The following is a 13412-nucleotide window of genomic DNA, read 5'->3' as shown; positions in this document are numbered from 1 at the left end:
GTTTATCTGGGAGGGATGCCTATTATAATGAGTATTATAGTTAGAAAGTTGCATTCTTATAAAATGAATTCCAAGGACTAACTTTACAGTTGGCATTTCTCTTAGCATATCACATTCTGAATGCAAAGGTTAGTTATACTGAGCACCACTGTTTTTTGAAGGGAGTATTAAACAGGATATAATACTCTTAAAGCAGTGGTAGGCAAACCATGGCTCGTGAGCCACATGCGGCTTGCAAGCCGCGGTTTGCCGCTCTGTTGACTAATGAGTGTGCCGACCACTGCTCTAAAGAAATCCCTTAATGGATACAGATCCATAAATAATAATTGTGGCTGATTGAATGTTTTAGTGAACTTTCATGGATGCTTTTAATTTGAAGTAATGCCAGAATTTATTTCTTAGGATATTTTCAGTTTGCATTGAAATGATTGGAATATGATTTCTTTTTTAGTTTAAATACTGTTTTGAGACCTGTGTGGAGTTACAAAAGATCTTTAAATGTGTCACTAGGTATTACACATCTAGTTACTTTAATCACTTTTAAAAGTGGAAGTACGACAGACACATCATCTCCAGGGTTGTAAATATATTTGGGGCTTATTTTTGGTATGGGTTTGGAGTATATTAAGTATACTCATATATTAAGTATGAGTATATTAAGTACTCATTCTGAATGTGTTATTTTTCTAATTGCTAGTGATGATAGCACTGAAATAGAAAAAAATGTTATATTCTTAGGGAGTTGCATATGAAGTCTAAATATTATATTTTGGATTTCAAAAATAATCTTCAAGAGCACTAGCTCTGTATTGAAGGAACCAACGAGTATTAAAGGTTAAAAATTAAGGAGCAATGTGAAACTGCTGGAACCTGATACTATGGACATCTTATCGCAACATTTAAGTAACTGGTATAACAAATCCTTGGCTCTCAGGTGGATGTAATTCTATTTTTTAAAGTAAATAGAGGCTTAGAAAATAGGTTCTCATCCAAACATTTGTAATTATGCTGAAATTAACATGTAAATAAGTGTTTATTGAGTCTGAACCTTATAAAAGCCAGATCTCCAAGTTAAGTGGGAAAAGCCTAGAAGTTGATTACCATTATACTTTGCAGACTATAGTGATAGTGCAGTAAAATGATCTCTAGTCAAGCTTCAGACCAAATTTAACATCTGCAAAATAGTCAGGTTTTATAGTTGAGGTATAGATTGTCAGCTTTCAGAAATTTGGGTTCAATTACTTTTTGCTCAGCCTGGGTTTACCTTGGATATGTTCTCTCCATTTGAGACTCTTACTTGATTTTGAAGTTAGGAAAATATGAAGTTTATATGAGAAATGATTGGACTAAGTCTGTTTCAGTCTGAGAATATAGTGAAAGGTTGTATCCTAAAGAATTAGAAGTTTCAGAAAGTAATTAGGGTGTAAAGATAAATGATTAAGGCCATCAAGATTTTGGCTACAGAAAAAAAGTAATAGTATGGAAGTGTCATTTGAATAAGTGCTACATCTAAGCCTGGGGTATGAAGGGTTAGAAATAAAACTATTCTATAAAGATGTATGTAGCCCACATAGCTGAAAACATTATCTGGCCCATGAGAGAAAGTGTTTGCTGAATCCTGATCTAAGCCATCACTCCTAGGTTACCATATGAGTTCTTTTAACTAAAAGTATCATTTTTAGCTACAAATTAAATCATCCTAACCTGTGGGAAGTTGTGAAATCAGAAGAATTTTCAAGCAAATTTTTTTTGCCTCTTCTATACTCCGGATAAGGGCCAAAATATCTGGTAGCCACTTAGTAAAGATCTTGTTATTTTAAGAAAAGATTACGTAGTTTGTAACTTAAATACGTTATCCTAAAAGCTGTTAAGGAAAATATAAATTTGCTATAAAAGTAAGCTTAATGCCATGGTTATAGTTTCATGATTCATGTTTAGTGGCACTTCTTGTCACTTAGTGCTGAAATCTTTCTATTGTGATTAATTTTTCCATGAGATGAGAATTCTGAATGGGTAAGAAAACATGTCTGTTAACTTCATAGGTTGAGCTAGGACGGAATGAATGACTTCTGAGAATTACTTTATTAGGATATTGTGCCATTGATGATTTCTGTATTGAATAACTGGGAGTCAGTTGTTCACTTCTAAATGGAAGGAAAGAAAAGGTGAGAAATAGCCTATACAAGTTAGAAAATAATTTACCAAATTGAAGTGTTATGTAGGTACTTAGTGCTTTAAATCAGTAACTTTTGTCCCTTTTGCTGCCCACTTGAGAGAGAGTGGCAGTGCCTGGTGCATTTTATTCTCTAAGCTTTGTGCATTCAAGACAAAAGATACCTGGTGATAACGTCTATGAGAATTCTGATTATGGATTTTTTTAACCTATTTAGATAATGGATTCATATCAGGTAATGAGGATTGCTCTGAATGGATCTTGCTGTGGTTTTTATTCCTTATAACAGCTGCATTACTGGTATGGAAATATGAACAATGAAGGATTAATTAATATTCAGGATTATGATACCTGTTATTTGGTGAATTGAGTAGGGAAAATGGGAAATAGCTTATCTTTAGGCATTGTTTATATCACTAATTGCAGTTATAGCTGATTTAACAGACTTTAGGAACTTAAAAGACTTATAATTGGAAGACAGCATTTTTATCTACCTAGAATGATGATTCTGTATAAAGTGATCCAGCTGAACTTGGTTCTCGATATTGGCCTAGAATTTTATCAGATTGTATTAAAAAATTTTTATTAGCTAAATGTCAGGAATTTGGGGAATTTGCATGTTGGAATTCCTTGTTTCACACCTTGGGTGTAATAATCCATGGTGAAATGATGCTTTGTTTGGCAACCACACTCTGACAATAATAGGCTAGCACATTTAGACATTTTGTGCTTAGACTGCCAGGGACTGTTTTGGAAATTGATGACTTAAACACATCAGAGAAGTTGGTTGATTCCCCTCTACCCCACTCCAATTTTATGCCTGAAAATGTTTAGGATTTAATAATTGGTGAATTGAACTGAACACCGCAGATACCTTTTCAAAGATAGTTGGTTTGTCTTCTCCCTGGAAATTCTGAATTTCCAGTGAAGCTTCCACTGTTGTTTTTTTCCCTCAGTAAAAAAGGAAGAACCTTTCCTACAAACTACAAATAATTTGGTTTCAACTTGGTCTTATTTACACAAACCTTACATGTACAAGGCTTCACTTAGGTGCTGTAGTTTAGAAGTTTGTGAGGAGTGCTTGGGAAGACTGGATTGGATAAAGCTACTTTTAAGACATGTTCATTGGTCACTAGCATAGGAGAAAAATCACATACCTAGCAGGTATAGTGTGTACTACAGACCACTGTATTTTGTTCATAACAGTATTCTCTGAAGATTGAGTGGCACTTTGTCACTGTTTCTCAACAAAATCCACTAGATCAGTTTTTAACAATTGGACTGACTTCCCTGCCTTTTGCCAAGAGGTAGAATTGGAAGTCATGCTGACTGAGGCAGAGGAGTGCTTTGGAAGCTGTATAATGAATGCTAAGTGAAAATACTTGGCATATGAGAAAGAAATTCTCTTCAGGAAAAAATGGTAATTTTATTAACAAAATAAAAACCTATACTGTTGATTGAGGAACATAACTAGCACCTCCAGGTTACAGGAGAGCATTAATGTGCCCCCTTCCTCTTCACCCCCCCCCCCCATTTTTCCCAAGATCATCACTCTTGCTACTATGTTATTACACTTTAAAGTGGGTGTTTTTCTTTTTTTAAAAAAAAAGTTGCAATGAAAGCTACCCTGCCATAGAGAGGAGAGGGTAAACTAAAGGGAGTGTATATAGGAATGCAAAGGCATCTTGTGGAGCTGTAGCACAAGTATGAGAAGAACCACCGCAGGAGAGAAGAATTTATTTTCAACGGTGTTGAGAAAAGAAGGCAAGTGGTCTTTTACTCCCTTTGTGATGGAATAAAGTGAGATTTTTGTTTCTAAATGAAATCCTGCAGTGTCCTGTTTTTCACCTTGATTTTTTGGTTGCTGAAGGCTGGGTATAGGGGTCTTTGGGACTTGGTATAGCACAAGAAAATGTCCTCTGGTTAACACAGGCCGCATTCTCACCTACTATGCAGGGAAATGTATAAGCCATTTTAGCAAGTAAATTGTGATTTTCTTTAGTAAAGGAACAAAGGTGTTTTTTTTAATGTTTTTGCATCTTTTGAATATAGTGAAAATTTGTGGGTGGGTCTGCCTGTCCAGTGGTAATTTAGGGCCTTTCAGTACAGCTTATTCTCTGTGAGAATCTTATAACAGCTTTTATAATATTTCCTTGGCTCCTATTACCTATAAGTAGTAAAATGTCTGAAATTGGCAAGGGAGGAAAAGCTATTTTGAACCTCACATTCTCTTGCCTAGGCAAGGCCAGGGTTTTATGAAGTAAATCCTTAAAGTTGTGGAATTTGAAAAGTGGCCTCAGTTGACTTAAGGGGACCCCATTGTAAGCACATAATAGGTTTGTATATTTCTTAGAGATGTGACTGAAATTTCAGCAGAACTACTTAACCACTTGTAAGTAAATGACTACTAACAACACATGCAGCCAGTTCCCATAGAGTAAAGGACAGGCATTTATGTTTTAACAATAATAGCAACAAAATTGAGTTAATGTAGTCGTAATTCCTTTTTGCTTAGCAAATAATCTTCGTGTTGGGGAAAAAAAGCAGTAGGTAAATCCAGTGGGGTTATAGCTATTACAACTAAAGAGCACAAATGCTCTGGTTACTTTTCTATTTAAAAGGCTTAATGATATTTGTAGCTTGAAATTTCCATTTATCAATTTTCTTAGTATAAATGGATTTTCTTGGGAGTGTTCTCTCCTTTCTTTGCCTACCTGTGCCTTGTAGGATTTAGATTAGCTGGGTAGATCAATTAACAGATTCAGGAGTTCCAGATTTGTCAACTTAAAAATTTACCTGTGTGGTTTTGTTTGTTTTTAAGGTAGATTTCTTAGTAACCAAGAGTGATCTAGGACTTTGGAAGTATGGAAATGCCAGGTTTGGGTTATTTAGTAAAAACAGCTCCAAAGATAACATCAGTTTTAGTTAACTATAGTCAGAACCCCAATTGATGTAAGTTTGTAGAGCAGTCATTTGCATAGGAAGAACTGTATAGCTGAAAGTTATGCCCTGAAACTAGACTGTCCTGTATTAGGTATTAGTGTGACTTTCGCTAATTGTATTTCAGTTTCTTTTTCTGTATAGTGGAGATAACGTCTACCTTAAACCAGCTATGGTGGAACTGAGTTACATATCTTAAAAACGGCATGTACTGAATATGGCCCTCTCTATCCATGGTTCCAGATCCACAGATTCAACTGAGGATTAAAAGTATTTCAAAAAAATACATTGTTGCTGACGTTGTACAAGGGACTTGAGCATTCAACAATGTTGGTATCTGAGCAGGGGGTAGTCCTGAACCAAACCACTGAAGATACCAAGGAACGAATATACTGTGTTATATGTTGAATGGGAATTTGGCAGTATTTGGCTTGTTATATAAACTTGGTATTTCAAAGATGCATTGCTTCAGTTATTAATCTTAACATCCCCAATCCCCACTCGCACCTAGTGTGTCATAATGAATTTTCTACCAGCTGACAGCGCTAAAGATCAGTGAAGATGTCAGGTGGAGGATGAAAGAGACATGGATCATAAAGTGGTTGGTAGTGTCTTGACCCATTGTGTCAGGTCTTTGGGGGGAAAATTGGTTATATTTAGTTGACTATCCAATTATCAGAGTAAGGAGTATTTAATGAAAAGTACAGAAGTGTAATTTGAAAACCTATGGTTAGAAACCACTATTACCATTTTTGTATATATTTCAAAAACTGCATTGATTTGATGATGTGATCCTTATGTTCATTCTTTAGTAGCTGACCGTTTCCATGTCAAATATTGTTAAACTTTTTGAAAGGTTGCACAATATGCTTTTCAATTCTAAGATCCATACCAATTTCAGGCATTTCAGAGGAGGGTTAGGGGCTCATGCACCATAGAAATTGAGGCATTTTAGTTTAGCATTTTTTCTTATTCAGAGCATAATGAAATAGGGGTAATGGTTTTGTATAGGTGATTTAGCCAAGTTCCTACTAACGAACCCTTCTGGTTTAATCAATACTGTGATAAATCTCATTCAATTTGTTATTTATAAAGTCTGTTCTTTAGTCTACATTTGTAGGAGTGGAGTTGTGTATTCAAATTTTAAAAAATACTGCCAGGCCTGGCCTGTGTGTGTCTGGTTGAACATTGACTGATGAACCAGGAAGTCAGGGCACATGCCGGGGTTGCAGGCTCAATCCTCAGTAGGGGGTGTGCAAGAAGGAGGCAATCGATTTTCATTGATATTTTTCTCCCCTCTCCCTCCCTGTCTCTCTGAAATCAATAAAAGCATTTAAAAATTACCGCCCAGCCTCCAGAAAGAAGCTAGCTAGCATACCTGGTTGCAAACACCAGTTTCTCTGATTAATACTGGTTATTCCTTAAATTTTGCTGATCAGGTAAGTGAAAAGTGGTGATCAATTTCATTTATTTGATTGCAGGTAATTGTTTTCATACTTGTTGAGCATTTAATGTTTTGTGTTTATTTTATTTGAAGTATTGGCTTTTTTCAAATTGATCTGTAAGAATGTGTTATTTTTGGCACATGTTGCAAATATTTTTTTTAATCTAACTTGGTGTGTGGGGGGTTTGCAAATTTTTAATTTGAAATTCATTCCAGAATAGGCTGATGTAAATATATGACTGGTTTCTTTAGTTGTCCACTAGCCAGTTGATTGAATTATCTTTTTTAGGGGGGGAGGAAGAGACCTTTCTGATCTTTTATTCTAGAGCAGGGGTGGGGATCCTTTTTTTCTGCCAAGGGCTATTTGGATATTTATAACATCATTTGGAGGCCAAGCAAAATTATCAACTTAAAGATTGGCCTTCTATATTCGGTCAAACATTTAATTAACTTACCCTTTAATGCCTTGGTAGGGCCAGACCAAATGATTTCCTGGGCCTTATACGGCCCACGGGGCTGGACGTGCCCCACCCTTGTTCTAGAGAGTAGTTTGAGGATTCACCTATCATAAAGCTTGGATAATGTGAACATCCATGAGTCCTGCACATTAGAAAGAAAAGCAGGGCTCCTTTGGAGGTCTTGAGCAGTGTACTGGGATACGCGACAAGTGTGTCCTGTGAAGGAAGCAGTTTTCGGAAAAACCAAGAATCAAACATGGATTCACTAGAATAGAATGCCTAGCTTGGCATCTTTTCACTGGCCTCAGGCATTGGTGAGTTGCAGCTGTAGGCTATTAATGGAAACTGGGAAATTGGGACAGGGTGGAGGGGAAAAGACCGTGAAAGAAAACTAGATAGCACTATTTTGTTTAAGACAAGCACAGGAAATAGAATCTCTGCCTCCTAGGAAAGAGGCCCTTTCAAGGAACAATTCAAAGAGGATTTCTACACAAGGATTAGTGGTGGAGAGTCCCATGTATCCAGTATGTGTGAACTTGGACATTAAAATATTTCAGTCGAAGAGAGGGAACAAAGAAATTTAATGTGTTTGTTTGGAGCAGAGATTCCTGGGTTGGCTTTGGATGTACATTGGGAGTGAAGATTTAAATCATCGCTGGTTTTCTTGAGGAATAAAACTGGTTGTATGGATCTTGGTGAGCTCTACCTAGTCCTGGTAAATTAAGCAACCTGACTTGGAATTTTGTGTGTGGGCAGAAAGGGGGTGTGTGAAAACTACTTAGGGCAAGGACAGAACAGGGTTACCCACCCTCATGGGAAGAAGACATTTTCTCTGGCAATGTGAGCAGCCAATGTCTTGCTCAGATACGTTTTTAAATTCTGCTACATGTGTAATGGCAGTGCTGCCAGTGGACAGCAGGGCAGAAGGGGGTTGGGGATCAACAAATGCAAACTCAGTTGTCCCAATAAAGAGGAAGCACATACAGCTAGACTGGCTGCTGGGACAGATGGAACACAATGAAAGTGGCCGGTGACATCTCTTAATTTTTATTGATAGCCTATCAGGTCCTTGGTATGGTTCTGGAGAAGATTGCATGGTTCCCACCTTCAAGTTATTTACAGTCCAGAGGAAGTAGACTGTATGGGCATAATGCTAGGGGACCACTGAGGAGGCCTCTGCATCCTTACAAGGAGAAGCCTTTAGGAGTCAGAGAAGTCTCCCTGTTTAATATTTTTATTTTTTTAGGAAAACAAACCACTGCATTCTCCCCTTGGGTTTTAAGGGAACAAACGGGGGGGGGGGGGGGGGGGGAGGGCGCGGAAATGAGGGTGTAAGGAAGACTGGGAGCTAGCCATCTTTGAGACCAAGTGGAGAAGGGCAAAGTGACTTAAGATGGAAAGGTAATCAAAAGATCAAGGATGGAAAAAGTATTGCAAGAAAAAAGTTGGCTTCCATTGTCAAGAGGTGATAGGTTGGCCACCTTCTAAGGAGGTATCCTTGTCTTGGCCCATTGCAGACAAATGAGGCAAACAAGCCAATTACGGAGCTGCTGAGATGCAAGGGACTACACTCAGCGGCTAAAGAGAGTAGAATAGAAATGTAAGGAAGGAAAAGCCTGGGAGAAAATATGTTAAGTCTGGAATGGCAAGAAGCATGGGTGAAGAGTTTGATGTGAACAGCAGAGCAATGTTTGTTACTTCAGTTGCTGAAGCTCTGAGGGACACATACCTCAGTTCCAGTGGGTGGAATGGAGGTAGGAGGTAGGTTGCATGCTTGACAGGGATTTAAGAATAAAAAAACCTTGGACCTAAAAGTTACTATCAGCAATTGGACCCCACCAGCTTAGCAGAAATGCCTACAGACTGGATGGAGGCAGTGACGGGCAAGGGGGGGTGACAGGCCAGGGCCACAGCTCTAACAGTCAAGTATGGGTCATGTTCCAAATTTGTGCTGAGGAAAAGAACTCTGAGGATAAGCGCAGTTTTCCCCAGGAGGGAAAGCAGGAGAAAGATGACAGGAGTGTGGCAGTTTTGGGTCTTTAGACCCTGAGATAGCCCTAGTCCTGAAGGCGGCACCTGCTGCATCATAAAGAAAACGGCGTTGGAGAGCATGTGGCCCACTCCCTTTCAAGACACCTGGTTTTAGAGGGGAGGCCGCTTGCTCAGGGTCCTACGGTGCGTCTACAGTAGCTTTCCACCATCAGGCTGCTCTGGATTCACTGAATGGTGAAGGCAAAACAAACTAGCAAAGCTAGGGGGGAAAACGCATTCTTAGGCCTCCACAAATAAGGACAGTCAGAACCATCTTGGAAATCCTTTTATATTGGTGTTTGCCAGGGTCTTTTATGTCAATTGTAAAACTAGGCTGATCTGTTTTGAAGGCTCCCCCATAATTTTCACTGAGTCCATTATCTGAAGTTGTGTTGAATACAGTAGCCATTAGCCATGTGTGACTTAATGACAATCAAAATTCAGTTCTTCAGTCATATTTGGCACATTCCAAAGAGTCAACAGCCAGTACTGGACAGTGCAGATAGGCTGGTGAGACATAAGACCTGGTATGTAGTAGCTGCTTTATAAACAGTTGTGTGAATAGTCCTCAGGACTGTATGCCATTGCCAGTAAGAGTTTTGGTTTCCACTCTCCAGCAAAGCCAAGAAAGTTGCGGGAACTTAGACTGGAGTCTGTAGGACCACACAGTGAACGATGTAATATCAAGCCTCCGGAGAAGGCAAGCTGAGGTATCTGGGTTACAGCCAACTCTCAGTTCCTGAGATCACCCTGAGCTGGCTTGACTGCCCTCTAGCTGCAACCAGACCTAATGGTAGCACCAGAGGTGGTGACAGCAAGGAGAGGGCTGGGTGGATGGGCCTGCAGCGCTGGTTGGGAGCACTTTGACTTTCCAAGTTTCAAGCTTCAGTCAAAGCATGAGGGAACCGCACCCCATCTTCAGCCGATCCAAAGTCAGCTTCTCGCCGCAGGAGAAGGGGAGCGGGTGCAGGGAACTTGAGGGGAACACAGAAAGGGAGATGTGCTGAGGCTCCGGTTCTTCCGGGGGCTCGGTTCCAGGAGCCTCGTGTGCAGGGAGGTAATCTACGTTGGAGGGTAAGTAGCCCTCCTGGGTGGGAAGGTAGTCCCCTGGGAGGACCCGGGAGGGGCTTGCTGGGTTTCCTGGCTTTGAGTTGGGGCTCCTGCCCCCCAGCACCTTGTAGAGATCCACTAGCTGCCCTGTCTCCGCCATGAGAGCTCTTGGAGGTGGTAAGCTCGAGGCACTGTACCTTGTTTCCTCAGAGGTATAGTGACCTTGGTCTCCTTTTCCCTTCTCTGGCCAGTTGGCACGAAGGAGCTGTCTGAAGACTGGGGTCACTTGATGCAAGACTTCGCTGATGACCAGGGGCTCAGGTTCTTTCGGAGCGGGCCGGTCTGTCAGGAGCCTGTCCACGGGCAGCTGCACCTCCTGAGACGGGAGGAAGAAGCTCAGGGCTATGCTAAGTGAGCAGCCTGGACAACTGACTTCTCCAGGTTCCAAAAGGCCTCGGCCAGCAATACCTAGTCAGCTCAAGGTGGACACCGGGCCCTTTGCGAGGTAAGAGAAGCAGTTAACATTGTCAGGGAGGAAGACAGCAGGAGTCCTGGGCTCCTCTTCACCCCCAGCCAATGAGTGATTCACCGCCCTGCTCCGCCTTCAACCAGACTGTTTCTGGTGAGTCAAACTGCACTAGCTGCTTTTCCTCTGGGGTAGAGACACACTGTGCAAAGGAAAGGCTGAGCTTGCCTCTGTCTGGGGGAGGAGGCAGGGAAGACTATAAAAGGGCCACACCAGAACTGAATCCTGAGAAGCATAGTACTTTTTCAGAAAGGTTGTGAGCAAAAGGACTGGTCTATTCTGGAACCTGCTAGTTGTTATGACAGGCCAGCAGGCTTTGGAAATAGGAGGAGGTCACATGAAGGGATGCTAAGGAGTTTGGGTTTTGATACAACTACTGAAAGGTTTTAGATAATATCTTCATCAGTTCTCCTCTAAAGAATGACCCCTCTAGAATAACTTTTTTGGAGTAAGTTTTCATTCTTTTTCCCCCTGTAACTAACTTTCTTTTGCTTACCTTCTCAACAGCACATTGGTTACAACTCTTCAATGTCGTATCTCTCCTTTCCAAACTTGCTGCTGATCCCTGATTCCAAGTCCCAGCACTTTATTAACATTTATTTTAAGGGGCTTCATTGGGCTCTCCTTGCATCCTGGAAACCACCTTCACGTTGACTGATCGATCTTACAAAGCTCCGGAGCCTTTCAGGGCTTGGACTTCCATATGCAGTAAAGCTTCCAGCCCTGACCTTATCCATCAGATTCCTTCCTCCACTTCCACATGTTTTGTTCAGAAATTATTTCAGGCACACCATCCTAGTCTTATTAAACACAGTTTTTTCTCTCTATGCCACACTTTTGCTTCCACTGCCAGCCTCTACCGGCTTCTGTTTATGGTACCATCCCCTGCTTGACACCTTCCTCTTTCTGTTTTTCTTTTTTCAAATGTTTTTATTGATTTCAGAGGGGAAGGGAGAAGGAGAGAGGGATGGAAACATCAATGATGAGAGAGAATCCTTGATCAGCTGCCTCCTGCACACCCCCAACTGGGGATCGAGTCTGCAACCTGGGCATGTGCCCTGACCGGGAATCGAACCATGACCTGGTGGTTCATATGTTGAAGCTCAACCACTGAAACACACCAGCCAGGTACCTTCCTCTTTCTTGAAGCCCCTAATGACTGCTGCCTCCACTGAATTACAGCAGGGAAGCAACCTCCTGTTACGTTCTTGGCACATGGTGTCCTATACTAGTAATGTCACTTTTTAAAAACATGTCTAGCCCTGGCTGGTTTGGCTCAGTGGATAGAGCGTCGGCCTGTGGACTGAAGGGTCCCAGGTTCGATTCTGGTCAAGGGCACATGCCCAGGTTGTGGGCTCAATCCCCAATAGGGGACGAGCAGGAGGCAGCCGATCAATGATTCTCTCTCATCATTGATGTTTCTATCTCTCTCTCTCCCTCTCCCTTCCACTCTGAAACCAATAAAAAATATATATATATAAAAAAAATATTTAAAGTGCACAATATCATACTACTAGAGTAGAGGCCTGGTGCACGAATAAAAAAAAAACATGTCTAAGCATGTCAAAGCCATTTGCAAACAGGGACCATGTCGCCAAGGGCCCACAAATAGTGGGTATGTGTGTGTTTCTATTTTCTGGATCGCTGCCCACAGTGGTGCTGGTGTGTGGGTGTGGCTTGGAACATAGCTGGTGGCTCAGGAAGCAGGGCTGCCGGAGCTGCTAGCGAAGATTACAGGGTGTGGAAATGGCTCCTATCACAAGGTGAGGTGTTCACCTGCCTTCCTAAAAGCTTGGGCAGTATCGATAGAGCTGTTCCTTGATAAAGCAGGCCCTGTGGCGGACAGTCCTGGGGCAGGGCCTTTTATACCACTATTAGCTCAGGTGCCTCATGGACACTATTTTAAGCTTTTACAAGCTCAAAATGGATTAGCATTCCAGTGATCCCCTTTATGGTTTGGCTTTTTTTCACCAGAGCTTTAAGACACCTGTTTTTTTAGCCACATGTTAAGAAAGGGTAGGGGCATATAGGTCCTGCAAACAGAAAACGTTTTGTTGGAGTTGGAAGACAGACTATTGTAGTTCTGACATCTGCCAAATCTGTCAAATGTCAGAGTGATCTGGTCTGGATTTGGTCTGTCACCAGGAGAGCAGTTTGGGTCTTTAAAGCCAGACTACTCACTTCAAAGGTCAGGCGACACAGGGCTCTGAGGCTGTCTCAAGGCCTTCATTACAGATGCCATGTACAAGCTAAATTTTTACAGTTTTCTAACTTACCAGTGATTTTTACAAAAGATATATAGTTTTATAAGAAATTTTAAAAACTCAAAGGAAATTTATGATGAAAATTAAGTCGCCCTCATATCTCCAACCCCTTCCCCAAAGGCCACTCGGGTTATCAATTTTACATGTAGGCTTACAGAAATATCTGTGAGCGTGTGGAGGGGTGTGTGTACTGGTATAAAATCTCTCCTTTTTATGCAAGTAAGAACCCACTTTAGAAACTTACAAATTTTTCTTTTTTCACTTTTAAATATCTTAGAAATTTTTAGACACATATCTTTTTTAAAAATAATTGTATAACATCCTGCTGTACAGATATACTCAAAATATTCAACCTGTCCTAGTGGCAGCTTACATTATGCCCAATTTTTGGCTTCTATTTATAGTGCCCTAATGAACATACTTATACTATACAACTTTGGGTATGTGTGTGGCAATTTCTGTTAACCTTTTCCCGTGTTACTTTCTCTAACCCTTTGTGTGTCTTTCTTAGCATTTCTTGTAGAAT

The 13412-nt window shown here is 40.7% G+C and overlaps 1 protein-coding gene across 2 annotated transcripts in view; it reads right to left on the bottom strand.

The window, feature by feature from the left end:
• Nucleotides 1-9935: 9935 nt before the first annotated feature.
• The window catches only part of IL12RB2 (interleukin 12 receptor subunit beta 2), a 60453-nt gene continuing 56976 nt past the window's right edge, over nucleotides 9936-13412 (bottom strand). For both annotated transcript variants that reach the window (XM_054721148.1, XM_054721149.1), the window contains one exon: nucleotides 9936-10472. In XM_054721148.1, the coding sequence (XP_054577123.1) occupies nucleotides 9936-10472 (537 nt within the window). The remainder of the gene's footprint in view (nucleotides 10473-13412) is intronic.

This window comes from Eptesicus fuscus, chromosome 9 (genome assembly GCF_027574615.1).
Source record: "Eptesicus fuscus isolate TK198812 chromosome 9, DD_ASM_mEF_20220401, whole genome shotgun sequence".
NCBI lineage: Eukaryota > Metazoa > Chordata > Mammalia > Chiroptera > Vespertilionidae > Eptesicus > Eptesicus fuscus.
Note: the sequence above shows the minus strand (reverse complement) of the source record. Positions and strands in the feature narration are given on the sequence as shown.